Source organism: Alexandromys fortis, unplaced genomic scaffold (genome assembly GCF_014885135.2).
Source record: "Alexandromys fortis isolate MF-2015 unplaced genomic scaffold, M_Fortis_MF-2015_v1.1 scaffold_2_26212498_36691700, whole genome shotgun sequence".
NCBI lineage: Eukaryota > Metazoa > Chordata > Mammalia > Rodentia > Cricetidae > Alexandromys > Alexandromys fortis.
Window position 1 is genome coordinate 10146454 of NW_026067931.1, and position 27020 is coordinate 10173473.

The 27020-nt window shown below is 42.8% G+C and overlaps 2 protein-coding genes across 3 annotated transcripts; one reads left to right on the forward strand and one right to left on the reverse strand.

The window, feature by feature from the left end:
- The first annotated feature begins 1065 nt into the window (after positions 1 to 1065).
- On the forward strand, positions 1066 to 26407 carry Smim27 (small integral membrane protein 27). Its single transcript, XM_050145456.1, has 3 exons — positions 1066 to 1233; positions 25715 to 25907; positions 26213 to 26407. The coding sequence occupies exons 2-3, from the start codon at positions 25863 to 25865 to the stop codon at positions 26333 to 26335; spliced, it is 168 nt and encodes a 55-aa protein (XP_050001413.1). The 5' UTR covers positions 1066 to 1233; positions 25715 to 25862; the 3' UTR covers positions 26336 to 26407.
- Positions 15005 to 26168, reverse strand: Topors (TOP1 binding arginine/serine rich protein, E3 ubiquitin ligase). Of its 2 annotated transcripts, XM_050145443.1 has the most exons (4): positions 25862 to 26168; positions 24537 to 24734; positions 20838 to 20897; positions 15005 to 18509 (listed from the first exon to the last, which is right to left on the reverse strand). In XM_050145443.1, the coding sequence occupies exons 1-4, from the start codon at positions 25862 to 25864 to the stop codon at positions 15585 to 15587; spliced, it is 3186 nt and encodes a 1061-aa protein (XP_050001400.1). In that variant the 5' UTR covers positions 25865 to 26168; the 3' UTR covers positions 15005 to 15584. The 2 variants fall into 2 exon arrangements, with proteins under 2 accessions (XP_050001400.1, XP_050001401.1); XM_050145444.1 differs by lacking the exon at positions 20838 to 20897 and having other exon boundaries at positions 25862 to 26167.
- Positions 26408 to 27020: the final 613 nt, after the last annotated feature.

Genomic DNA, 27020 nt, shown 5'->3' on the forward strand with positions numbered 1-27020 from the left:
GGGAGCAGAGAAAAATGTAGAGCTCAATAAATATCAATAAAAAAGAACATAGAATTAATTTCATGTAACATATGTACGATTTGTACCCTTGGAACTGTAAGGTGCTGATGAGAGAAATCAGAGCCCTCCCGTGGTGGGGGGCAGGGAGGTGGTGGCGCAGCCTTGAATCCCAGCAACTGGGAGGCAGAGGCAGGCTGATCTCTCTGTGAGTTCGAGGCCAGTCTGGTCTACAGAGTTAGTTCCAGGACAGGGTCCAAAACTACAGAGAAACCCTGTCTCGAAAAACCAAAAACCAAACCAAACCAAAACAAACAAAACAAAAACAAAGAAACAAATAAATAAGCCCTGTCTTAAAAATGTAATAAATAAGTTAAGAAGGAAGGGAGGGAGGGATGGAGGGACGGAAAAGAAAGAAGGAAGGAAGGAAGGAAGGAAGGAAGGAAGGAAGGAAGGAAGGAAGGAAGGAAGGAAGGAAGGAAGGAAGGAAAGAAGGAAGGAAGGAAGGAAAGAAGGAAAGAAGGAAAGAAAGAAGGAAAGAAGGAAGGAAAGAAGGAAGGAAGGAAAGAAGGAAAGAAAGAAGGAAGGAAGGAAAGAAGGAAAGAAGGAAAGAAAGAAGGAAAGAAAAGAAGGAAGAAAGGTTATCTGTACCTAGCGGATGCAAGTCAATTTTAGTTTTTTAATTCTATGAGTGGGGATGCAAACTGGTATGGCCTCTTTGGAAAAGAGGTGATAGTTTCTTAATAAAGTGAAAACAGAGATTACAGGAGGACCCAGCTGATCTGGCGCAAGTGGTTACCGGTGTCTCCATTTTTCGAAATTCATTGAACTGTACACTTGAACTGTGCGGACTTTATAATACAAACCGCACCACTCCGAAAGCAACGCACAAACTTCAAGGCAGTTGCCAAGGTTCCTTTGGTTCCCTTCTGGCCAGCGGCTCAGGCTCCGTGGATCAGAAACGAAACTTAACTGGATCCCTGCCCCCAGCGCTGAGAGGCAGTTTCGGTTTCCTGGCCCTGGCCGCTTGTCCCTAGGGTGCCTCCTAGCCTAGAAAAGTCCCCTCTGCGCTCAAATCCGAGGCGAGTTTTGGGGAGCCAGGGCGCTCATCGCTCGCGGGGAGCCACAGAATGACAGCTGAACAGCGGCAGAATCTGCGAGCCTTCAGAGACTATGTCAGAACGACTCTGGACCCCACCTACATCCTCAGCTACATGGGTCCCTGGCTCCAGGATGGTGAGTGGTCCGCGATGCGATGCGGGCTCTCAGGCTGATGGTGTATTTTTTGTTGTTGTTGTTGTTGTTTGTTTGTTTGTTTTTTAAATCACTCAAGCCAAAATCAATTGAGGTCCTGTCCCTCCCCCCCCCTCCCCCCTTCTTTTGCTTTCTTTAGGCCAGTTTGTGTAACTAACCTAGGAACACCGGGTTTGTGTCAGATCGCCAGGGCATACTAGACTAGATGCCTCTGGGTTTGATGGGCAGGGACAGAGTTTGTTTGAGACAGGGTTTTTCTGTGAAACCCTGGCAGTCAAAAGAGCCCCATAAACCAGGTTGGCCTCGAACGCAAAGATTTGAAAGATTTGCGTGCACCTACCTCCCCAGTGCTGGGATTAAAGGCATTGCCACCACCACCCTACTTGCACCAGTTTCTTAAAAGAGGATTCTGGATTACGTCTTTACTACAGTTGTCCCTGTATTTTTAAAAGCACGTGAGTCATTTTAAGTTTCTTTTTTCAAATGGCAATCTGGAACATTCCGTAAATCTTGATTTTTTTTTTTCATGGAATTCCATTTGCAATAGTTTCTAGTGTCCTTGGGAATTCTTCTTGACCACTAAATAAGAAAGCTAGAGTTCTCTTAAGTAGCTCAAAACCATTGACTTCTGATTTTAATCTGTTGTGAAATGCTTTAGCCTTTTGAAATTTAATGAAACTTGTTTAGGGCCTGGACATTTGAACTTTTATGAAATACATTGCAGTGGAACTTAAGCTTAAGAATTGGAATTTGAGTGGAATTTGAGGGACTGGAGAGACAGCTCAGCAGTAAGAGCATTGACTGCTCTCCCAGAGGACCAGGGTTCGATTCCCAGCACCCACACGTAAGCTCATGCCCGTCTGTAACTCTAGTGCCCATGCATATAGTACACATACATACAGACATAAAATAAAAACAAATCTTTCAGCCAGGCGGTGCTGGCATACGCACCTTAAACATAGCACTTGGGAGGCAGAGACCAGCCTGGTCTACAAGATCTAGTTCCAGGACAGGCTCTAAAGCTACAGAGAAACCCTGTCTGACAAACCAAAAAAAAAAAAAGAAAAAAACAGAAATAATTATTGGTATGGATTTAAAGTTTTGATTTTGCTGTTTTTTGTACCTAATTTTATTCTTCTGTATTTCATTCCTTGAATTATTCAAATGTAAATTTTCCTTTTCACCGTTAGTCCTATTTCCTTCCTCATACATGTGCGCATGTATTTGTGTTTGTGTTATTTATTTGATGGCTGCACCAAAGATTCATCACACAGCATTAATTTATTTCAGTTCACTTGGATTTCAAACTGTACTTCATCAAGTAACAGATCCTTATAATCACGAAATTCCACGCTACCCCTCCTGCGGGTAACTATCAGAAACCCTTCCATGTGGTTTAAGACACAGTAGACAGTCATGAGCTTTATTCTAAGCAGAACACAAGCCTTTCTGCAAGAAAGTCACGGTCATCTTTCCGACATCCCATTCTGCTCCCACTCCTGTGCTGTCATTTTTTTTTTTTTAACAGTTCTAGGATTTCAAATAGGTCCCTCCCTCCCTCCCGTTTCATTTCCTATGCCTCAGCTTAAAACCTCTATTTGCTCATTCATTGTACCCACTTTGAGTTTACATTACACACACACACACACACACACACACACACACACACGTATGCATTTCTTTCTTTCTTTTTTTCACTTTTTTCAAGACAGGATTTCTCTGTAGCTTTTCAGCCTGTCCTGGAACTAGCTCTTGTTGTGTGACCAGGCTGGCCTCGAACTCACAGAGATCGCCTGCCTCTGCCTCCCAAGTGCTGGGATTCAAGGTGGTGTGCCACCACCGCCCAGCATGTACGTATTTCTAATATCTTTAAAAACCTAAGCCAGGCCTGGATTGGCCTACCTGAGAGGGGCTGAGGCCGGAAAATATTAAGACTAGTCTGAATAATTTAGTAACTTGTTTCGAAAGTAAGAGTGAGTAGAATCAGGGACGACTCTGGGTAGAGCATCTGCCCAGCACATACAAGGCTCTGGGTTCAGTTCATCCCCAGTACTGGAAAACCAAATCCTGTTCGCAAATTCCATCACGGGGTTACTGTTTTTCCTGTTAACTCTGTGTCCCCTCACATTTTATACTGGGCACTGTGGATAACTTACAGAATCTCTAGATTCTATTACCTTAATCTTGGGAACATTGCCTTTTGTTCTAGCACGCTAAATGATTAGTGCTTCACTTTGAACTCCCAGAAACTTCGTTTACTCATTGTGGAAGCTCTGTTCTGATTTTCCCTTAGTATGAGTTTAACCCTTAGTCCGGATCCAGTGTTCCCCAGTCTTTCCAGCCCGCCCTCCAGGACGTCTTCGCTGTGAGGGTAGCTCAGAGACCTCAGGCACTTCGCCCTTCCAGCTCTTTCTCACGGGGACCTTGCATCTCAGAGACGGACAAAAACTAAAGTGAATCCTCATGTGTAATCTCAGGGCTCTCACTGAGAGCCTCCTCCTCCTCCTTCTTCTTCTTCCTTCTCATCCTCTTCCTCCTTCTCCTTCTTTTTTAAGACAGGGTTTCCCTATGTAGCCCTATCTGTCCTGGAACTAGCTCTATATACCAGGCTGACCTCAAAATCAGAGATCCACCTGTCTTTGCCTCCCGAGTGCTCAGATTAAATAAAGGTGTTACCACTGCCTGGCAAGTGTCTCCTTTCTGAGATTTCTTCCTCAGAATCATCACCCTGAAAGCTCCAAGGTCCATCTTATAAAAACATTAATTGTGGCTTTTTCCTTAGAGTCTAGCCTCCAACTACCCTGAGGAAGGCTCTCATAAGAAAAGCCAAATGAACTATTCTTATCCAGAGAGGCTCCTATCTTTCAAAGGTTCAGTTCTCTCCAATTTCTTTTGGGTTTCTGCTGGTGCTTTTATGTTACTGTTCTTTCTATTTTGTACACATTTATGTGTGTGCTATGCAAACCCTTGAGCTACTACCTTAGTTGTTTTCAGACACACTAGCCTTGAGCTCCTGAGTTCTGGGCTTACAGGTGTGCTACCACTCCTGGTTTAGGCTTGGGGATTTTTAAGTGCTCGAGGCAGGGTATGTCTCTGCAGCCCAGATTAGCCTAGAACTTCTCAGGCTGGCTTTTAACTCCTGGTCTTCCTGTTTCTACTTCATGGGTGCTGAGATTGCAAGGTATGCCACTAGATCAGGCCCTAACTATTGGCTTTTAACTGAGAAAAACAAGATCAAGACTTGCCTTCAAAAGCTAAGTGTAATGGAACATGGTGTCACGCATCTTTAGCTCCCCAATTTAGGAGGTAGAGGCAGGGAGATTTCTTTGAGTCTGAGGCCAGCCTGGTCTACATAGTGAGTTCCAGATCAGCCAGGCTACATGAGTCAGACCCTGTCTCAAAAAAGAGGGGGAAAGGGTAATAATATGCCTTGTTTTATGCTTCCAATGGGAAGTCTTATATCCTTGAATGGCAATGGATTAAATCACAGTTGTAATCTGAGTCCTAGGTAAAATGTAACTAACCATAGGCAGGAAAGAGGTGCCCCAGGATGGTAAGAAGAAATATTTAAATCTTGGACTCTCTCTCTGCTCAGGCATTATTGCTCAGCATGTTTTCAGAGTACACACCAAAGCACTTCATAGACAGATACATTAAAAGTCGTCTATTCGAGATCAGGTTCTGGCTATTACAAATAATGCTGCTATGAATGTCCTTGTGGTATGATTGAGAATCCTTTGGGTATAAACCCAAAAGTGGTATAGCTAGGTCTTGGGGTAGATTGTTTCCTAATTTTCTGAGAAATCGCCATATTGATTTGCACTCCCGCCAGCAACGGAGAAGTGTTCCCCTTACCCCATATCCTCTCCAGCATAAGCTGTCAGTGTTTTTGATCTTGGCCATTCTAACAGGTGTAAGATGGAATCTGAGTTGTTTTGATTTGCATTTCTCTGATGACTAAGGATGTTGAGCATTTCCTTAACTGTCTTTTGAAAATGTGGTACATTTACACAATGGAGTACTATACAGTCAGTAAAAAATATGGTATCTTGAATTCTGCAGGCATATGGTTAGATCTAGAAAAAACATATTGAGTGAGGTAACCCATACTCAGAAAGATAAATGTAACATGTATTTACTCATAAGTGGCTTTTAGACATAAAGCAAAGAAAAACCAGCCTACAGGCCACAACCCCAGAGAACCTACACAACAGAGGACTCTAAGAGACAGATACAAGGATCTACATAGGAAAGAGAAAAAGACAGGGTCTTCTGAGTAAATTGGGAGCATGGGGGTCACAGGAGAGGGTAGAAGGGGGAGAGCAGAGGAACGGAGGGGAACGGAGAAATATGTATAGCTCAATAAAAACAAATTTTAAAAAAGTTGTCTTTCTGGGTTTAGGTGGATGGCAAAGGAAGACACAACAAAGATGTACAAACAGACATACGTGCAGAAACAAAGTCGGATGTTTAGTGGCATAAGATGTCTCTCAGCAAGGGTAAAGGGATGCCTAACTGAGCAGTACAGACTTAAAGAAGTCCTTAAGAATGAGAAGGACTCCCCCATTTAAACATAGACAAAAACAGAGGTGGATGTCAGGTAGGCCTCAGAGCACACAAAAGGGCCAAAATACAAAAAGCGTATCTGGGACTTTGAGAACACTGAGGAGGTGGCAAGGGGTAGAGTGAAATGTACACAGGGCCTGAAAGACGAGGAGGAGAGTGCAACTGAAGGATTTAAGCAAGGGTAACATACCTAAGCGGCGTGTTTAAAAGGCCTCTCTGGCTCCTTTCCAGAGTAAGTAGATCAGTCTGGAAACGACTTGGTAGGACAAAGGTCAAGAGGGGTAACAGTGGAGAATCAGCAGCGAAGGAAGACTGAGTGGCTGGTGGTGTAAAGAAGAAGGAGGCCATGCAGTAAATGTCTGTTTCCAGCATCTGGCCTAGGGATGGCAGTACAATGGCAGAAAGGAGGGAGACTTTCTAGAGTGGGAGACGGACAGAAAAACGCAGTGAGAAGAAATAAAGCAGGTTGATTCAATGGAGTTCAGTGGAGGCTACATTTATTAGCTGATTTGGTCAGAAAGACAACCTTATGAAGACAGGGAGTCTTCTAAGTGAAGAACATTCTACTCACAATGAACAGAAAGTGCCAAGACCCCAAGGCAGGAGCACATGAGAGCCACGCCAGACTTCCAACACTCTTTCTTACCTTTGCATCCTTCCTACAGAATGAACCTGCTCTAGTCCACTAGAATTGCTCTTCCTACAGAATGAACCTGCTCTAGTCCACTAGAATTGCTCGTCACTGACTTCAGGTAAATCGGATGGTGTGATAATCTAATTGACCACACCACTTCTAACTTCCACCTCCGATTAGCAGAGGGAAGATCTCTCAACAAAAACCACGTTCGTTACTCCTTTGCTTGGAATTCTTCCCTCCTAAAGAAGTCCGATCTTTCTTTGGTGCTTAATACTTTTCAGCCTCACCAAAATCCCATCACTTTATATACCAACTACTCTTGAGCTTAGTATCTCAACTACGGCCTGGGCTCACTAATCTCCTATTGCACAGCTAGTTTCTTCAAATACTAAATCACTTCCCTTACCACCTTGTATTCTTTGCGTTGTTTCACCCTTTGGACTCAAACCTCAGGCTGCCTTATCTATTTAGCATTTTCTGTGGCCTGTTAACACACTACTTATTGTGTTGTTACACGGGGCCATTTTAACCCTTTCCTGCATGTCCTCCCATTTTAAGGGCAGGGCCACTTTTTTTGTTTGTGTGTTCTCTCATGATCTAGGTCAACACTTCTTACACTTTTTAAAATAGTTTGTGTATGAGAGGTTGCCTCACACACTTACGCACACAACACACAGCCTGGTGTATGAGGATGTCAGAGAGAGCATTAGTTCCCTGTAACTGGAGTTGTAGTTGGTTATGCACTACAGTGTGGGTGCTGGGAACTGAACTAGGGTCCTCTGCAAGAACAAGGGTCTTCTGCTCACAAATTGCATAGTCATTTCAAGAACTCCTCTTCCCTTTTTTGGAGACAGGGTCTAAGTAGCCCTGCTGGCCTGGACCTTGTTATGTAGACCAGCCTGACCTCTAGCTCCTTAGTGCTTCATGTTTAGCTTCTACGTTTTTTATAGCTTGTTTTCTGAGAAGGGTCTTTAATCTAGACTGGGTAGCTCAGAATCTGACAGTGTCCATTTCATCCAGTGCTCAGACTAAAGTACACATTACCACATCTGGTTTTTTTTTTTAAATATGAGTGTTAGGAATCTGAACTCATGCCATATTTGTTGTGCAACTCTTTTCTGTCCTAAGCCACCGCCTCAGCCCTGAGGCCCACACCTTAATACTGATGCTTACTCTTGGCAGCTAATGTACGAGTGGAGGAACTCGTCTACACGACAGCCAAGGGCTTACTTACAATATGCAGTAACATTAAGAATAAAAAGACTGGGGCGTTCTCTTTACACCAGAGAATACTAAAAAGAATACTAAAAAGAATACAGAAGGCTAACTGCAAATGCGGTCGCTGGATGACTAGGACAAAATCTGAGTAGGGAAACAAGTGAGGGAGAAGGCTGTCAGACACTAGGAATCTGCAGAACTGAACTAATAGAAGAGAACAAGTGAGGGAGAAGGCTGTCAGCCACTGAGAATCTGCGGAACTGTACTAATAGAAGAAAACAGTCTCATCAATGTCACAGTTCCCTGGCGATTACCTCAGTCACACAAACCCATTCTTTAGAAAAACAGGAAAATTAGGATAAAGGGACATTTATGTATGTAACTTTCAATTAGTTCAGAGAAATACTGCAGGCATTATTCACAAGGCAGCAAACCTATGGAATTGACCTAGATGCTCATTAACAGATGAATAGATGTACACACACACACACACACATTGGTTGGCCATAAAGAATAAAATCATATTCTCAGGAAAGCACATGGAACTGGCAAATGTTACATGCAATAAGCTAGACTCAAAGACAAAAGTTGTAGTATATTCTCATATACGTGAAATCTAGATTTAAAACATATCAAAGCAGAAGACTCTTTGGAAAATGGACCATTGAAAGAGGGCAGAAATTAGTGTGAATATTTAAATAAATATGACCAAATTACATCATATACATGGATGCCAGTGTCACAGTAAAAACTTGTCACTTTGTACACCATAAAAAAAATTACCATTTTGGCTGGGCAGTGGTGGCACACACCTTTAATCCCAGCATAAAGCCGATCTCTAAGTTTGAGGCCAGCCTGGTCTACAGACTGAGTTCCAGGACAGTCAAGGTTGTTACACAAAGAATCCCCTTGACACCGCCCCCCCTAAAATACATTTTGCACACCATATACTTATTGTATACTAACAAAAAAATTTCAAAAGTACAAAGCAAATGTATGTGCATACGTAGAGAGTATCTAAAGATGGAAACAAGTGCACTAACACATTTGCAGACTGCCAGTGAACAACCCTTCTAGAAATAATTTGGCAATATGAATCAAAAAGCATAAAAATGCTCAAAGCCTTTTATCCTCTTCAGGGAACCAATAGGGAGAAAATACATTGAAGTTAAAACTAAGCAGGAGAGATAGCCGGGCAGTGGTGGCACACACCTTTAATCTCAGCACTCAGGGAGGCAGAGGCAGGCGGATACTGAGTTGGAGGCCAGCCTGGTCTACAGAGTGAGTTACAGGACAGCCAGAGATAGACTGACCTCAGCTGCTCAGCTGCACTCTGTAGCCAACTACAGAGTTGAGGAAGGGAAAAGCTGCATGCAGAAAAATATTTGCACCCTAACTGTAATGGAAAGGAAATCAAAATGCTCAACTGTAAAGGACACTGCATTACAATATACTACATGGTTTTTTTTTTTTTTTTTTTTTTTGGTTTTGTTGTTGTTGTTTTTCAAGACAGGGTTTCTCTGTGGCTTTGGAGCCTGTCCTGGAACTAGCTCTTGTAGACCAGGCTGGCCTCGAACTCTCAGAGATCCGCCTGCCTCTGTCTCCCGAGTGCTGGGATTAAAGGCGTGAGCCACCACCACCCAGCCACACTACAGTTCTTTAAACAAGTTATACTCAATGCAGTGCAATAAAAGACTAAGTGAACCAGAAAAATTGGTGTTAAAATAGGATTGCACTCTAGTGAAAACTGCAAAAACCACTTACCCCACACTACAAATACATACACTACTACAGTGACAGAATGTCATGGCTAACTTGCCAATTTCTTGCAGTAAAATCTTGGTACGTGAATCCTGAAAACTGTGAAAAACAATGCTGCACCTTGCTTTGGGCTTTGAGCTGCAGTGTAACAATACAGCAGTTTACACAGCCATCGTGGGCCTTTCAGACTAATGAGGCACGTATAACTAGTTACCAACAACTGTTTGTTAAGCCTACCAGTATTCAAAAGCCAAAGTCACCACCAGGTAAAAATGGGGGCTACAAACACACTTTAACATGAAGCTCAGCCAGACACCCAGTTCTGGCTGAAGAAAATCACGACGTATGAAGTTTCCAGGGGTGCAAGAACAGTAAGGGATTGTGGGTGGTAGAGCACAGCGAGGGAAGATGAAAGGTGAAGACAAATTTGGAGCCTAGCCTCAGATTTCTAAGCCATTTTGTCACACTGGATTTTTTTTATTCTTAGGGTCTGTCTAAAGCATCATAATGGGAAACCACTGAAATATTTTAAGCAGGGAAATGGAAACTTAAAGATTTTACAGATTTTTTTTGCATGGTATCTATCCTAAGGATGGGGGAGAGGGTTATGAGCACTGGTGGACAAAATGCAGGCAGAGGACAGCTAGAAATGCAGACAGCAGACACAGAGATCCCTAGGAAAAATGTGTGACTAATGAACACAACTACTTCATAACCCTAATCAAACAGAAGCAGTCATTAAAAGTCTCCCCCAAAACAAAAACAGCCAGAGTGTTTCAGTACAAAGCTCTACCACTTTCAAAGAGTCAGTGAATTATTCCACAAAATAGAACAGAAGGGACATTTTACAAGGTCATAAATAGTCTGGTACACAAACCACATGAAGACCCAACAAAAAGAGAATTACAGACCAATTTGTAATCATAGATACAAAAAAAAAAAAAAAACTCAGCAAAATACTTGTGCAAACTAAATCCAAGAACACAACCAGGATCATCCACCATGATCAACTAGGTTTCAACCCAGTGATGTAAGGATAGTTCAACATACGTAAAACTGTAAACTGTAAATGTCACCTACCATATAAACTGAAAGGCAAAAGCCACATGATCATCACACATACAGAAAATCATGATAAAAGTCCTGAAGAGATTAGGGATACAAGGAACATACCTAAACATAATAGAGGCAATTAACAGTAAACCAATAGACAACATCAAATTAAACAGAGGGAAACTCAAAGCGATTGGACCAAAATCAGAAACAAGGCAAGGCTGCCCATTCTCTCCATACGTACTTGAATTCTTAGCTAGAGCAATAGACAACTGAAGGAGATCAAGGGGACAAACTAGAAAGGAAGAACTCAAAGTATTGTTTGCAGATAATAAGGTAATATACGTAAGTAACCCCAAAAAACTACTACCAGGAACTCCCCCAGCTGACAGACATTTCCAGCCAAAATCAGTACCCCTCCTATATACAAATAACAAACAGACGGAGAAAAATCAGGGAGACAACACTCTTCACAACAGCCACAAATAATATATTCAGATGTATCTCTAACAAAGCCAATTGAAAAGACTTGTATGATAAGAACTTTGAGACAGTGAAGAGAGAGAGAATTTTTTTTTTTTTTTTTTTTTGGTTTTTCGAGACAGGGTTTCTCTGTGAGTTTGGAGCCTGTCCTGGAACTAGCTCTTGTAGACCAGGCTGGTCTCGAACTCACAGAGATCCGCCTGCCTCTGCCTCCCGAGTGCTGGGATTAAAGGCGTGCGCCACCATCGCCCGGCTTAAGGAGAGAAATTAAGGTATCTGAACACAGAAAGATCTCCCAGACTCATAGATCAATATGATCTAATATAGTAAAAATGGGCACCCTACCAAAAGCAATCTATAGAGCCAATGCAATGCCTATCAAATTCCAACACGATTCTTCAGAGCTTAAATGAACCATTTCCCTCTTAGTTGAAACATTAAAAAGCCAGGATAGCTAAAACAATCGTGAACAATAAAGAACTGCTGGGGTCTCACCGTCCCTGATTTCAAGCTGTATTGCAGAGCTACAGTAATACAAACAGCAGGGCACTGGCACAGAAACAACACATTGATCAGCGGGCTCAAACTGAAGACCCAGACATAAATGCACACATCTGTGGACACCTGGTTTTTGATAAAGCCAGAAATACGCAAGGGGGAAAAAAAAGAGAGAGAGATCAACAAATAGTGCTGGTCAAACTAGATGTCTACATTTGAAGAACGCAACTGCACAAAACTCAAGTCCAAGTGCATCAAAGACCTCAACATAAAACCAGATAATCTGAACCTGACAGAAGATAAAGTGGGGAATATGCCTTAACACATTGGCCCAGGAGACAACTTCCGACAGAACACCAATTGTATAGGCACTAAAATCAACAATAATAAATGAGACCGTATGAAACTAAATAGCTTCTGTAAGGCAAAGCACTCCATCATTCTGACAAAGTAGCAGCCTACAGTAGGAAAAAGATCTTATTAACCACGCATCCAACAGAGGGTTAATATCCAAAACATATAAGAACTAAAATAACAAGAAAACAGATAACCCAATTAAAAAATGGGGTATAGATCTAAATAGAATTCTCAAAGAGGAAACTCAAATGGCTGAGAAACACTTAAATGTTCAATGCAGATTGAAACTACTTTGAAATCACTTTTCATCCATTAGAATAGCTTAAGATCAATAAAACTCATGCTTGCAAGGAATGTGGACTCATCCATTGCTGATGGGGAAGTGCAGACTTGTACAGTTGCCATGGAAATCAGTGAGGCGGTTACTCAGGAAGATGGCATCTACCTATACCACTCTTGAGCATGTTCAAACAACCTAGACAAGGGAGGGGGAGAGGTATGGAAATCAATCATGAGAGCTGGAGAAATGGCTCAGAAGAGCACACTGGCCACTCTTCCAGAGATTCGGAGTTCAATTCCCAGCAACCTCATGGTGGTGGCTCACAACCATTTCTAATGACCTGGTGCCCTCTTCTGGTGTGCAGGCACACATGCAGGCAGAACACGGTATACATAATTAAAAAAAATCAAAATCACAGATAAATGGATGGACCTAGAAAAACCCTGAGTGAGGTAACCCACACCCAGAAAAAAAAAGTTTGTATTTGTTTATATATGGATATTAGCTGTTAATCCAACAACCACCACCAAGATACAATCCACAGAACTGGAGGTTAGGCAGAGTGCAAAACTGGGGGGGGGGGGAGCACGACAGACAGATTTTGTTAGAAAAGGGAAATAAGAAATAGATGGGTGGAGGAGCTGGAATGGGAAGATCAAGTGGGGGAGGAACAAGGTACAGGAAGATGAGGGAGGAGGGACAATGGGAAGAGACAGCTACAACTCAGGGGCATTTTAGGGGTGGTATAGAAATCTAAAACTGTGTAAGATTCCTAAAATATATACATCTACAATGGAGCGCTAAATGGTCACCAAGTAATAGGAGAGACAGATCCCCAACTGGCCCTCTCTCTTTGTTTTTCAAGACAGGGTTTCTCTGTAGCGTTGGAGCCTGTCCTGGAGCTCTTGTAGATCAGGCTGACCTCAAACTCAGAGATCCACCTGCCTCTGCCTCCTGGGTGCTGGGAATAAAGACATGCGCCCAGCTCATCTGTCACCAAATGTAGTTTCCAGTACCAGAACTGGGTAACATCTAATTGTTGGCCAAAGGGAATCCACAAAATAAGCCAGGCTGTTGGCAAAAGGTTGTTAACTGATGGCAAGGACTCACAGCTGAAGACAATACCCACACAACTCATTCAACATAGAGACGTCAAGCTGAAGCCTAGAGACTTCGCCCCTAGGTTCTAGCATTTTTGGTACAGGAAGGTACTCTGTCATGCTACCAAAAGAGAAATGTACATGCCAACCTAGCTACAAGCCCTGCCGATGGACCTCTGGAAGAGCAGCCAGGGTTTGTAGCAACGCTCCAAGAAATGCCAGTACAATGGCGGCACAAAGCCTGTGGGAGCAACCAACCAGTCTGACTAAAGTCCTACTCCATGAGACAGAACCCATACCCAATACTACTTGGGTGACCAAGAATCCGAGACTAGAGAGCCTAGGGACGTAGCCTAGGGTAAAACCAATACTGGTCCTAACAAGAAAAAAGAAGTAAATGACTTCTAGTAACATTCTTCTATAATAATAAATCAGTCCTCGAGCTTCCTCCAGAAACAGGAGGAAACAGACCATGGACAGAGATAATTCACTTCTCAGCCCATCAAATCCCTCAGCCCGGGGGATCCTGCAGAGGAAAGAGTCTAAGAACCAAAGGGGATGGAGGATATCAAAACAAGACCCTCTAAATCAACACGATCAAACCACAAACGAACTCAGAGATTGAGGCAGCAAACACAGGGCTTGCATGGGTCTGTCCCAGGTCCTTTGCATATATAATTATGGCTTCCAGTTTAGTGTTTATGAGATCCCTTAATGTGCAAATGAGTGGGTGTTTACTGAAGCTCCTCTAGGGCTCTTTTCCTTCTGTCTTGTCCGATTCTGGTTTTTTGTGTTATATTTTATTATTTTCCCTTAGAAGACTGTATTTTCTAATGAAACAGAAAGGGAGTGGATTCAGATGGGAGAGGAGGATCTGAGAGAACGGAGAGCAACCTCCCCCCAAAAGTCCAAAGCTTCTTGCAACTGCAAAGTCCATTTATTCCCACTATTTCTCACTGTGTAAATTTCAAACTGTCAACATCAACTTTAGAATCCTATAATTAAAGATAGTTTCTACTGTCTTTAAGCAAATCTTTAGGATTTTTTTTTTTAACCAAAGTTGTTTCTAGAGGGTTCTTTCAGCAACCCTACCTCTAACATGCTAGGCCGAATTCCGGCTTTGGATTTCTTCCTTACAGATAAATTGCTGTCAACTTATTTTCTGCATTCTAACTCAAGTATAATCTCAAGAATCCTCAGTTCGGGTCTCCATTATGTATTCTTCATAAACACACACACACACAATTATACAGTTGTACCATATATAACATATATAATTGTATCTACTCTCCAGAGAACTTACTATAGTTTGTAGTGCTATATTTACATAATTGTTTTAGCTAAACAATATGTAAAATACACGAGGACAAGGAGTCTACCCGCCTTGTTCTCCCACTAAAACCCAATACAGACTTGTCAGGCAGCAAGCCTTCCAATTTCCAGTCAAGAATGAAACCAGGAAAACAAGGCAAATTGAAGCCTAAATCTAGATGAAGTTCAAGCTCTGATCTTCAATGAAAATCCTTTTATTGGGCTAGATATAGAGCCATTTTATTTTCTCTAAAGATTAAAAATAAGGAGTCACTTGATGTGAAAAGTTGCCAAAGAAAAGTTTGGTCACGGCTTGCATTTTGTATTAAGCCAAATGCTAGAAAGTAATTTTCCTTAAGAAAATAAACAGTGTCAGTTAATGAAGACCTGAACCAACCACTGAAACTGGGACCTGTAAATGGTCACCCGGTTTTTAAGACTTTGGCTCTAGCAAACTTTGAAGGAAGCAATGTTGCACAGTTAAATGTCTTGAGTTCTTTTACTGTGTCTATTTTATTGTCTTTTGTTGAATACACATTTGTTTTACTGCCAGTCCAGATAAACAAGTATATAAACAAGATACTAAACTCTACTTTTGGCAGATGTCAAGATAACCTGTGCAGATTAAAATGATGTATTTCACCCTAAGAAATGGTTTTCAATCATACATTTTTTTTATGAAAAATAACTGTCCAAAAGCATTCTCCCAGCTTGTAACACATTTTCAGAGTAACTCTCGAAAAAAAAAATTCAAAAATACTACCATAAAAATATGCCAATACCATATGGCTTTATGAAATAACTTCTAATTTTTTTATTTTTATTTAAAAAGGTTCCCAAGTTTTAAATAAACTGCTAGCAACGTTTTCTTCACTTAAAAGTGCATATATCTGAGGACAGGACATACATACCTTTTGAACAAATGATTTTTACAAATTAACACACACACACAAACACAAAATATTTTGAGGCAAAGTTTTTTCAACAAGTCATCTAGACTGCAGTAGATGACTTTCCCCCCTATATTTTTCTATCGCCTCTGAATTATCAATGAGATGCTTTGGCAGTTTTAAGACATATCACAGTCTCCATCAAGAGCTGCCGACAACAGTGAGGTCCTTGGAGATGACAGTGGTCTTGATGGCTCAGTCTGAATAGACATGTTACTGGACTGGCTCTCTAGATCTGAGGCAAAGGAGCTTTCTTCTCTTACATCAAGAGTTTGTTCAACTGAGACTGCTGGTGGTACACTATTATCCAAGGTCCGGCTGGTACTCAAGTCATCAGAAAGTGCAGTAACATCACAGTCCTTATCCAGGACACCAAACTCATCTTCTATTGTGACAACATCTCTCGTTTCAAAGACTTCCAAGGAAGGAGTCAAAACTTCACTGTGGAGAGGCTGTGGAAGGTTACCATCGCTGCATTCCACAGCTGCCTTCACTTCAGGGTCCTTGTCACTGTCACTGTCGATGGTGATGACAACTGGGGAACGGGAAGTAGTATCTCCATGGTGTTTCTTATGCTTCTTCTTATGCTTCTTCTTTTTCTTCTTATGGTGTTTAGTTGCGTCAGTAGTTTTTCCTTCATAAACTATCTCTACACTCAGGCTCCGTGTCCTCCTTTTCCTCTTCTTGTGTTTTGTCTCTCTGTCTGATGATCGGCTATCTGAAAGGCTGTCACTCTCATTTTTATAATTTCCATCAAGTTTTGATGATTTTTGGTAGTGACTGTCCTTCACTTTGGAAGCACAATCACGAGACTGCTGAGCCACTTCATTTGTACCTTCCAAATGCCGGGTTTTGTACTTTCGTTTCCCTCCAGGCTTTTCGTTTCTCACCCGGTCAGGCCCAGTAGACGTAGTCCTTGACCTACTACTGGACACGCTCCTTGATCTGTGTCTTTCATAGTAGTAGTATTTCCTTTCACTGTGGTTCTTCTTCCTAGCATTTGTTCTTTCAGAAATAGACTGAATTTTGAACTCTGGACTTGAAGATTGTCTAGAATAACGGGCTCTTGAAAGAGTCCTTTTCCTGTATGACGACTCATAACCATCTCTGTCCTTGTTTCTGCTATAATAAGTGTATTCCCACTTATATTTGCTTCCATAATTATTTCTCAAATAATAGCGATCTCGATTTCTGCTTCGTGATCTTTTCCCATGATCACTGCTACGAGATCTTGATCTGCTGGTGCTTCCGCTACTCAGAGAAAGTGTCTGGCTTCTTCTTGACCAGCTACTATCTCTAGTTCTGGATCTCTTTTTGTCCCTTCTTGCTCTAGGTCTGCCACTACTCTCCCTACTTCTGGATCGTTTGCTCTTCATTCTTTTCTTCCCATGATGCCTCCTGTGATTCCTCTGATCATGCCCACTTCTGCTCTGGGACTGTGAGTCTGAACTTCTCGACCTTCCCCTCTTTCGGTGTCGATTGATATATGGGGAAGAAGCTCTGTCTCCTCTCGTGGATGAACTGTCTCTGGGAGTTGATGTAGATCGTTTCTCTTCTTTCTTTGATTTTACTCTTGTATCAGAATCACAATGGCTTTTACTCACTTGTTCATCCTTTCCAAGAACAGAACGTGGAGATGAACATTGACAAACATCACTATCATCAGAACTGTAAGATTGTTCTTGTTCTTGTGTCTTCACCGCTTCCATTTTCTCATAAGAGCCCAACTCCTCAGAATCAGAAGACAGCTCAACAAGTTCTGGGGTCCTTTCAGCTAGTGGCTTAACAAACCCAACAATGACACAATTGTCTGATGAGGAGTCACTGTCATTATTTAGGTCATCATTCGCCTGGACTCCTTGTACCTGAGGGGTGGCTCCTGTAGGGACAAGTTCTTCATCTGAACTATCTGATGAATTTAAAAGGGAAGACATTCCAACATGCACTTGCTCTGAACTTGAGTAAGATGGTCCGGGAGTTTCATCATCCCATGGTGCCTGCCTAACAGTGGATACATTCATATCCAGCTCTTGAGTCTCAGTCTCATCTGGTGATATTGTTATAACTGAAGAATCAGAATGGCTGCCTTCTTCAGACGAAGGAGGGCAATCATAATTAGCATGCTGGTCAAAAGCTGCCATGTTGAAAGGAGATCGAGCAAAACTGATAAATTCGTGTATAAAATGCTCAGTTCGATTAAGCAAAAATGGTCTTAAGTCAGACACAAATGCCTGACTCTCCAAATCATAGCGAGTAACGTTGCTCATAATGATGTGCTGGACAATATTGACTAAAGATCCATGGGCTCCAAAAAGAACTGTAAGCTCACGTTTTAACCAAGGAACTAACCTATGAAGGCAAGCGGGATTTTTACGGAAGAACTCAGCTGAAATATCCCTGTAGCGGCCACCATCTTCAATGCTTCTAACTCGAACACCAGCACGATAAAGAGTTCGTCTAAAATTAATAATATCTTGTTCTTGAATTTTCCGCAAAGATCTTTCATCTGCAGTAGCTGTCCTCCTTAATGCCATTTGTCTCATAAATTGAGGAATTTCAACTTCTCTAGGTCTTGCTGAGATGCCTAACCCTTCAAACAGCACTCCACTGTCTGGTGGGGTAGTTGTTCTTCTATTTATGGTAGTACCAGATGAGTAAAGGGAAGCATTCTGTTCTCGTTCTCTTGTCATAGTTGTCCGGTAGCGGAACCTTCGAACCTCAGGAGCAGTAAAAGAACCATTATATGAAGGCCTTAGGACATATTCCTTGAAGTCATCTTCAGCCCTCACAGAATGGAAAATAGAATCAAAGGGCTGTTTACACAGTGGACATTCAGCTTTGTTTTTTGACCACTCTTGCACACAGCGGAAACAAAACTTATGTAGGCATCGATCTAAGTAAGACACATTATCGAATCTGTCCAAGCATATAGGACACTTAGAATCAGGAGAGGCATCAGCCGGGACCGTCTGCTGCAATTTACTAGTGCCAGCTTTAGGTGAAAAGTTATCCATTTTAAATTCCTTAGCACCCGAGGCCATCATCTGTAAAAGGAAAAGAAATACATCAGTAACCCAATGAAAGGACTCTGTTTATACTTAGGCAAAAATGGTTTAATATAAAAAACCAGTACAAAATAAAAGCATAACAACATGACAATTAAAGCACAAGCTCCGAGATCTTATTTCCCAGGATAAAATCCTCTTCTGTGCTCAAGTGTTACTATCTGCACTTTACTTTCACCTGTCAGACATTTCCCAGTATGCACTCAAGTATTTGACACAAATATAGGAGCACAAAAGCAAATGAGCACCTATGTTCCCCACTCAGACTTATTAAGTTACATTTTCAGAGATTCTGTTATTTCTGATACAATGATCACTGTTTCCTTCTAGACTTGCTTCTATCTCTATATAAAAAAAAAATACCTCTTGTCCGCAAATGTTATTTTCATGTATGGTTTTGTATTTTATACACACACACGCACCTCTAATACCATGGTCTAATTATGGTCTAACTATAATATATGCTTCTAATACCATAGCTTATTTAGTAACAGTTTCACTACTGGGTGTTTATGTTTTAAAAATAATCTATGAAATAATTTATGTGCACTCAATTTGTTTTATATGAAACAGTAATTTATTTTTCTGGAATAGTTTTTCTATAAAATACACATGAGGATGTTCACCTCATGTTTAAGCCAATGCTAGTTTTCAGTGAAAGCTTTACTAAGAAATGGTCTTTCAGTTTAAAAGCACAGGAAGGTAGCATGTGGCTCCAAGGGCAGAGGAAATGTCAGCTGTGCTGACATCACAAGGACAGACAGACAGCCAGTAGAGGACTACCACACTATTATGTTCATCACTGATCATTTCTAAGTATTTCTTTTCATTTTGAGACAAGGTTTCCCTGTGTAGCTACAGCTATCCTGGAACTCATTCTGTAGATTGGCTGGTCTTGAAGGCACAGAAGTCCACTTGCCTCTGCCTCCCAAGTGCCAGGATTAAAGGTGTGAGCCACCACCGCCCGGCATTTCTAAGAGCCTGTCATAGCTTCTTTTGTTGTCTTGGTTTGGTTGAGACTGGGTCCGCCCGGCATTTCTAAGAGCCTGTCATAGCTTCTTTTGTTGTCTTGGTTTGGTTGAGACTGGGTCTTGCTATGTAGCCCACACTGACCTCCAAAACATAGGGTATTGCTCCCATCTCTGCTTCCCGAGTTTTAGGACTGTAAGAGCAGGCCACCAGACCTAACCTTTATTTATTTTTTTTTTTTTGCCGAATCTAAAAGTGAAACCACAAGGTGTATCGTGTGTCTGATGTCTCTTTTCTTACTGTCTGCATTCCCATCACTGAGAATGTTAATGACCAGTTTTCTTTACATATATCCTATCAGGCTGTAGCTTACAAAGTGAGTTTGTTGGAGCTGAAATCAAATATCCATTGTATTTCAGTCCTCTCTGTAAAGCCTTTCTTATACTCCATTTTTATACTATCTTGTACATATTGAAAAATTCTGTGTTCTTTAGACTTCTCTGGGTCTAGTACTCATCTTCCGCTCTCATAATAAACTCCACCACTACTCAAATGCCAAGTTGGCTGAATAATAAAATTATTACTTCCTAAATAATCTACTCATTGATCTGAAGGAAAAAAAATAAAAAATACTTAAAAAACCATCTCTGGAACATAGACTTTCCAAATTAAACCATGTTCACTTCAGGCATTTTGACTTTCTCAGAAAGATACTTAAGAGAAAGACAATTAATCCACACAAACGCTTCCTTAATGATCCAGGTATTTCCAGTCTTCTATTCAGAACTCTTCACTGCTCTTGGAAAGTGGATTGCAGATACACAATTCTAATTGCTTTCTGCTGTTTATTAATTATTTATGTGGTTTTGGGGAACGGAATCCAGGGTCTCGAAAATGTTACCAACAAGCCCCAGCCCCAGCCCTTGTGAATGTACTTAAACTCTCAACAATATCACAAAACTTCAGTACTTCCCTCTGCCCTCTGCATATAGTAATCAACTCATTCAGAAAAAGGGTTTTTAACGTCATTTAAAAGAAAGAGAAAAGAAAAAAACCTTGTAGGATGAAAAGCAGTTTGTCCTCAGAGCAAACAAATGGCAAAGAGGGAAGGCAGTGCAAGACAAGAGCTGACAACCAGGCAGGCTTCAACTACAACTAGCCCCAAACCAGAGGAACCTGCAGCACTGACTTTAGTTGACCCCTCAACATAACAGAGTTGAAAAAAGTGATCAGTAAATTTCAAGATATAACACATTTTATCTTAATTTGCTTCTTTGGAAGGAAGAATTTTAGTGTTTACTAAACATTTCTAATTCGAAAGAAATTTACAACTCAGACCTTGGAATATATGTAGCTCAGTGGTAGGCCTGTCTCGAACAGGTAAGGCAGTCCTGGTTTCTATTCCCAGTACCATAAAAGAAAAACAAAGGAAAAGAAATCACAACTCAGGATTAATTACAGAATACTAGACTGCAAACTCCAAACATCAATGAAGTACACTTTTTGATAAAATCGAAACCTTAAATCTTTTCTAATTTTGAGAAACATATTTTTTTGACAGCATAAGACTAAAGACTGACCAACAGGCAAAAATAACAATTAGATTTTTCTTGTATTTCCACTCAATATATTTAGCTACACAATACAGTGCAAGTTAGAAACATAAAATATCAATCTACTGGTAAAAAGAGATTATCTCTTCGAAAGTCAGCACTAAATATTAAAATTGACTATTAAACTACAAATGAAGTAGAATCGTTGTGTGACTTAGCAATTCATTTGTTGGTACTTACTCAAAAGAAAATACAAAATATACCCAAACAAAATTCCCAAGTCACAGATTAGTTACTGGTATCTCAAATGTGGTCATTGAAATGTCATGTCCATCAACTGACGGATTAACAAAATGTGGTTTAGTACTATCAACACGGTCAAACCCAGGCTGGGGAAGTCACTGGCTCAACAGGGAACTGATGGTTTTGCTAATGCTGCTCCCAACCTTGGTCAGAGCCGTTTTTTTTGGCCCTTTTTTTTTTTTTTTTTTTTTGGTAATGCAGAGACTTATTACTCTGGTCATCAAAGCCCTGAGAATAAGAAACTGAGTGCCTGAACAACTCAGAGGAGCTGTGGTCACCGGCTGGGGAGACGTCCCCTGCAAAGGATCCAGGCCTAGTTCTCATACCAACATGGTGGCTCACAATCATCTATAACTCCAGTTCCAGAGAATCGTGTGTGTGTGTGTGTGTGTGTGTGTGTGTGTGTGTGTGTGTGACTCTTAAAGTCCCACCCTGAGGCCATACTGATGGTTGGTGCCCATGCCCCCAGTATATCATTCATACAGCCAGATATGCATAAGGCAGCACTAACCTGACCTAGTGGGTTATATAAAAAAGGTATGCACACAAAACTACTTAGCAATAACAAGTAATGAAGTACTGAATCTACAGCATAACATAAAAAACAACACACACACAAACCCATATACTGTATGGTATCATTCATAAAATGACCCAAACAGTCCTATCTATAAAGAGGAAAAGATGACTTGAGCTGGCTATGGGATTTCTCTCTGGGAAGATGAAAATGTCCCATAACTAGATCTGGATGATGACACACACCTGGGTGAATACACCAACAATCACACTGGGATAGCTAGAAACCTGCAATGGGAGATTTGCACAAGAAGTCCCCATTTAGGTGGCAAATATGGAACTGTTTATATTTTATACTTCAGGATTTTCGTTTTTTAGAAGAAGCCTCATAAATGTTCCTCTACCCAAGAAACCTAAGGTTTAGGACTATAAATTTGCTCCCCCAGAGCAGATGAACCTGCTCTGCTCCTACTTCTAAAACAGCCAAATCCAAAACTTAAGGAAGCACTGAACTTTGCCTTTCCTAAATCTTCAAATCTGCATATTCTAACAAAAATAAAAACCCTTTATGCCATAATTTGGGAGAAACTTCAGAAAACAGGATCAAACATACCCAGGGAAAGAAAATAGGCACCGAAAAAGAATCAGAAGTGAATTTAATGAAAGCTAGACTGGGAGTTTGGAAAACTGCATGGATTTTACCGTTTTCTTTTTCTCCCCCTTTAAAAAAGTCAAGACTTCTATAAAAATTATCTTCTATAGTATTCCTTAAATTATCACTGGACAGAGAATTTAACATCTGACTGTACTTGAGCAGTTAACTTTAATGTAGCATCAGGCATACTGAGAATTGCCACTTGTAGGGTGGCGGGGTAGGGAAGGACCAAGTCTCACTATGGACCCCTGGCTGACCTGCAACTCAGGTCTGCCTGCCTCTGTCCTGAGTGCTGGAATCAGAGGCTGGTGACACCATGTCTGGTTAGAATCACCAACCACTTCTTAGTTTGAAGTCCCCAGAGACCAAGCTGGGACGAAGTTATTGCTCAGATATTCTCAACTCTAAAATGGAATACTGGTAGTCATTTGAAAGAGGACAAAAAAAGGTTGTGGAGGGATGTAACTCATGTCACTCAGCACTTAGCTCGACGTATAGGAAGAAGATGGAAAAGTTTGACAGTCACAGCAACTCTGAGGGGGTTCCAAAATAGTCAATAGCAAATAAGTAATTAACAATTATATGCTTAATGTATCTAAGCAAGGTGGTTAACAACGTTCACAAGTGGATAAACTGGAACAATGACTGTTAAAAGCAATCTGGGGTCTACTTGCGAATCTGAGTAGTTTAAATCATCTAAAAGTTGTATGACATAAATGACCAAATTTAGTTTCTTATTGGAGGTGGGGATGGTGGTTTCAAGACAGGGTTTCTCTGTGTAGCACTGGCTGCCCTGAAACTCACTCTGTAAGTTACCTCCTGAGTGTTGGGATTAAAGGCTTGGGCTAGAATTTCAAGTACCACTAATAAAAAGAATTTATCGGAGACAGGTACCCTGGGACATCCTATAGTCCCAGCACACTGGAAGAGGAAGGCAAGACAGCCAGATAATCAAGGTCATCCTCTGCTACATAAGGAACTCCAGACTAGTCTTGGCTACCAGGGTCACTGCCCCAAAATGGGGGATGAGCAAGCATTGGAATTCTATTTGCTGTGAAAGCCACTCACTCCAGGGAAGTATGATCGTGGCCCAACAGCAGAGCTTTTCATGCACTAAAAATCTAAACCCTCGAATCCTCCCAGACAACAATCTCTACCTATAAGGAGCCTTGGACACCTGTTTCTCATTTCCCCCCCTCTTAATCTAGAAATGGACTCACCAAAAAATGCTTCCCAGTTTCCTTTTCCTTTTTAAATCTCTGTGTTCACAGGCAGGCGATGGTGGCACATGCCTGTAATTCCAGCACCAGAGGATCTATGTGAGTTCGAGGCCAGTTAGAGAATGAGTTCTAGGACAGCCAGAGATACACAAAGAAACTGTCTCGAAAAACCAAAAAAGAAAGAAAGAAAGAAAGAAAGAAGGAAGGAAGGAAGGAAGGAAGGAAGGAAGGAAGGAAAGAAAGAAAGAAAGAAAGAAAGAGAGAGAGAGAGAAAGAGAAAAAAAATCTCTGTGCTCACCTCCTCACTGGCCCGCTCTAGTCTACAAATCAGAAACCACCAGGCCCGGAAAGCAGCACTAACTAGACGGGTGCCGTGGTCACACAACCCCCGTCCACATGTGAAGCACTGCACAACTCCACTAGTCTTAGTGGCTTCCTTAGCCTGAAACGGCTGGCGCGGATGGAAAGACAACCACACCACGTAAGTTACATAACCCGAGCAACTGAAACGCTACTCCCATTTCACAGACAGGGTCCCGGCTGGGGACCTGCCAAGGTCACACTTCCCAGCGGTGGCGGCTGCTCTGCTTGGACACACAACTCCTTCCAATCTCGAGTCCAGCTCGCGCCCCTCGGGCAGCGCAGCGAGACACTCCCCTCCTTCGTCCACCGCCGCCGAGCCACAGGTGCCCAGCTACCGTGGTGACGTCGCGACCCCGGCCCGAGGTCCAGGCCGTAGCGTTGTTCCCGCAGCCGCCGACCCCACGCCCATTGTTCCCAGCTTGCTCACCTCCGAGGACGCGGTGGCAGGCCCCGCTGGGCCGCTGGAGGCCAGCTCTCGTCGGCCCAGTAAGCTCGGCCGGTGGCGGCAGGATCCGCGAAGGCGTACCCGGCGGCTTCGGCGCCTCCCCTCCTCTGCAGGCGCCGGAGGGGGCGCCTCTCCCTCCTCGCGAGACAGCGGAGACCCCGGCGGCGGCGGCTGCGACCCCTGTGACGTAGAACGCTCATCACCGAAGGCAGTTTGGGGGCGGAGAGAAGGCGAGACCCACCCCCTGCCCGTGCAGCACGGAGCGCCCCGCCCCCGGCCCGGCGCATGCGCCGCAGGCGGGCGCCCGTACACCAGACCCTGCCCTGCCCCCCACGGCGGGGGGCGCCCGTCTTTGGGGAGACGAGGCCCCGTCGCAGTAGCCACTGCCAAAGGGGCGGAAACCCGACACCCGAAACCTGGACAAGCTGCCCGGGTTCTCCCTAGTGTAACAAGGATGGCACTGAGCAACCTCAGCGCCCTCGTCCTCACGTCTTTTTCAGCTGGGATGAGCCGCAGGCGCCGAGCGCTTCTCAGCCATGACCTTTCTCCCAGCGGCCTGCTTCCCACTTCCCGCTCCCCGAAATCTAGATTAACATTGAATCCGACACCTCTGCGCCCCAAGCCGCGCAGCCCCGGGGCCTGCCAGCCAGGCCGCCCCTGCAAACACAGCATCCTCAACTGCACGCTCGCCTGCCAAACTGCCTTGCTTGGGGCTTAGCAGGCCACACTTGCTTAGGTCCTAGATTCCGTAAACGTCCCTTCAACACTTGTTGACGGGCAGACATTTTAAAACGCCACATATTTAAAAATATTTCCAGCAGTAAGCGACAGTATTCTGACTAGTCTCTCTTGATGAACGGCCTAATTAAGTTTCCAGCGATTCTTTAGTTATATAAACGAGTGGATGATATTGTTCATGCCAAACATAAACATATGAACGTCCATCTACGTTTTGTAGAAACGGATGCGGGTGTGGGGCGGCAACTTTAATTCTCCCAGCGTTAACTATTTTCAAATAAACTTACATGCACACGATGGCATGCTATTTTGCGTTAGTATCGCACTCCGACTGGAGATAAACGAGTTGAGAAATGCCCCTGTAAGCGCAAAAAAAGCGCGATTTTAACATTTTCTCTTTTATTTCCTCCGCTGCCTGAAAGGCGGGCTAGGCCCGGATCACGTGACGCGCTCCAACTCTGGGCGGAAGCGCGCCTGGGACCGCGGAAAGATGGCTGCTGCAGCGGGGTGGACGGCGCCCAGGAGCGGGCTCTAGGGTCAGCGCCACCCCGTCCCCGCCGCTCCCTTACCATGAGGCCAGTGAGTCGCCGCACCCTGGACTGGATTTACTCCGTGGTAGGTAACCCGGGCGTTGGAACTCCACAGTGCCACATCCCACGGCCCGCAAGCCGAAGGCCGACTGTTTGCTTGCAGTTCGGAACCCCAAAACCCATTCCTAACTTGAGCGTTTACGCCCTGCCCTCAGCTCCTCCTCTTCCTGGAGGACGCGCTCTTCCGCCCCTGACGTCAGAGCTGCCGGGGCGCCCGAGGCTGCCTTTGAGTGACTCCGACAATCTGCTCCCACCTGTAGCTAGTAACCTGGCCTAAGTAGAGAAAGGACCCAGCGCATTGATTTTTTTCCCCCTTTCCTTCCCCTTTAGTTGCTACTTGTGATCGTCTTGCTTTCCTGGGGATTCGTCATCTATGCATCAACTGTAGCTGCGCGAAGACAGCTGCACAAGGAGTTTCCAGATAAATTCTTTGAAATGAATGAACTTTGGTAATTCTTAGCAAACACAGTTCTTTTCTCCCAAATGGCACCTATGTAGACTTAAAAGTAAAATTCACAATCCAAATTGCATAATGTCTTTTGTGATAAGCGTTAACATACTAATTTTTGAAATAGATTGAACAGCCGTTTTTGTATCAGGTCATAGATTTTCATTCTAGTGCTTCAAACATTTCATATCCTTGTAGCACGACTAATAAAAACCCAGAGACAGATAATTGGGGTTCAACTTGAAGGTCAGAAAAGCAAAACAGCCAGCCACTGGCTCTCACCTTTGCCTCAGTCCGAAATGACGATCCTGCCTCCAGGAAGCACAGAATGAGACTGTGTGAGAGCTGTCTTCACGCGTTTTATATTCCTCCCTAGTGCTGGGATTAAAGACGTGCACCTCCACCGCCAGGTATCTATGACAAACTAGTGTGGCTACTGGGCTTAAAGGTGTGTGTCACCAATGCCTGGTCTGGAAGGCTGATCAGTGTGACTTATTTTACTCACTGATCTTCAGGCAAGCTTTATTTATTAAAATACAAATGAAATATATCACTACATATCCTCTTGCCAAATCAAGACATAAACAAATCTATTGTGACTAAAACATATTTTGCATCCTGTTTATCAAATAGGAAAAAAAGTAGCTGATGGCTCTGTTTAGTATTTGCCTTTTTACTATTAGTCTCAAA

What these genes read in the sequence shown, in the direction of transcription:
- Topors (XM_050145443.1), bottom strand. An exon ending in CTGCCACCGCGTCCTCGGAG is followed by an intron (nt 20,898 to 24,536) that starts GTGAGCAAGCTG and finishes TACTGGGAATAG; the next exon opens with AAACCAGGACTGCCTTACCT. An exon ending in TGAGCTACATATATTCCAAG is followed by an intron (nt 18,510 to 20,837) that starts GTCTGAGTTGTA and finishes TTCCTTTTACAG; the next exon opens with ATGATGGCCTCGGGTGCTAA.
- Smim27 (XM_050145456.1), top strand. Translation starts at nt 25,863, where the DNA reads ATGAGGCCAGTGAGTCGCCGCACCCTGGACTGGATTTACTCCGTG. An exon ending in TGGACTGGATTTACTCCGTG is followed by an intron (nt 25,908 to 26,212) that starts GTAGGTAACCCG and finishes CTTCCCCTTTAG; the next exon opens with TTGCTACTTGTGATCGTCTT.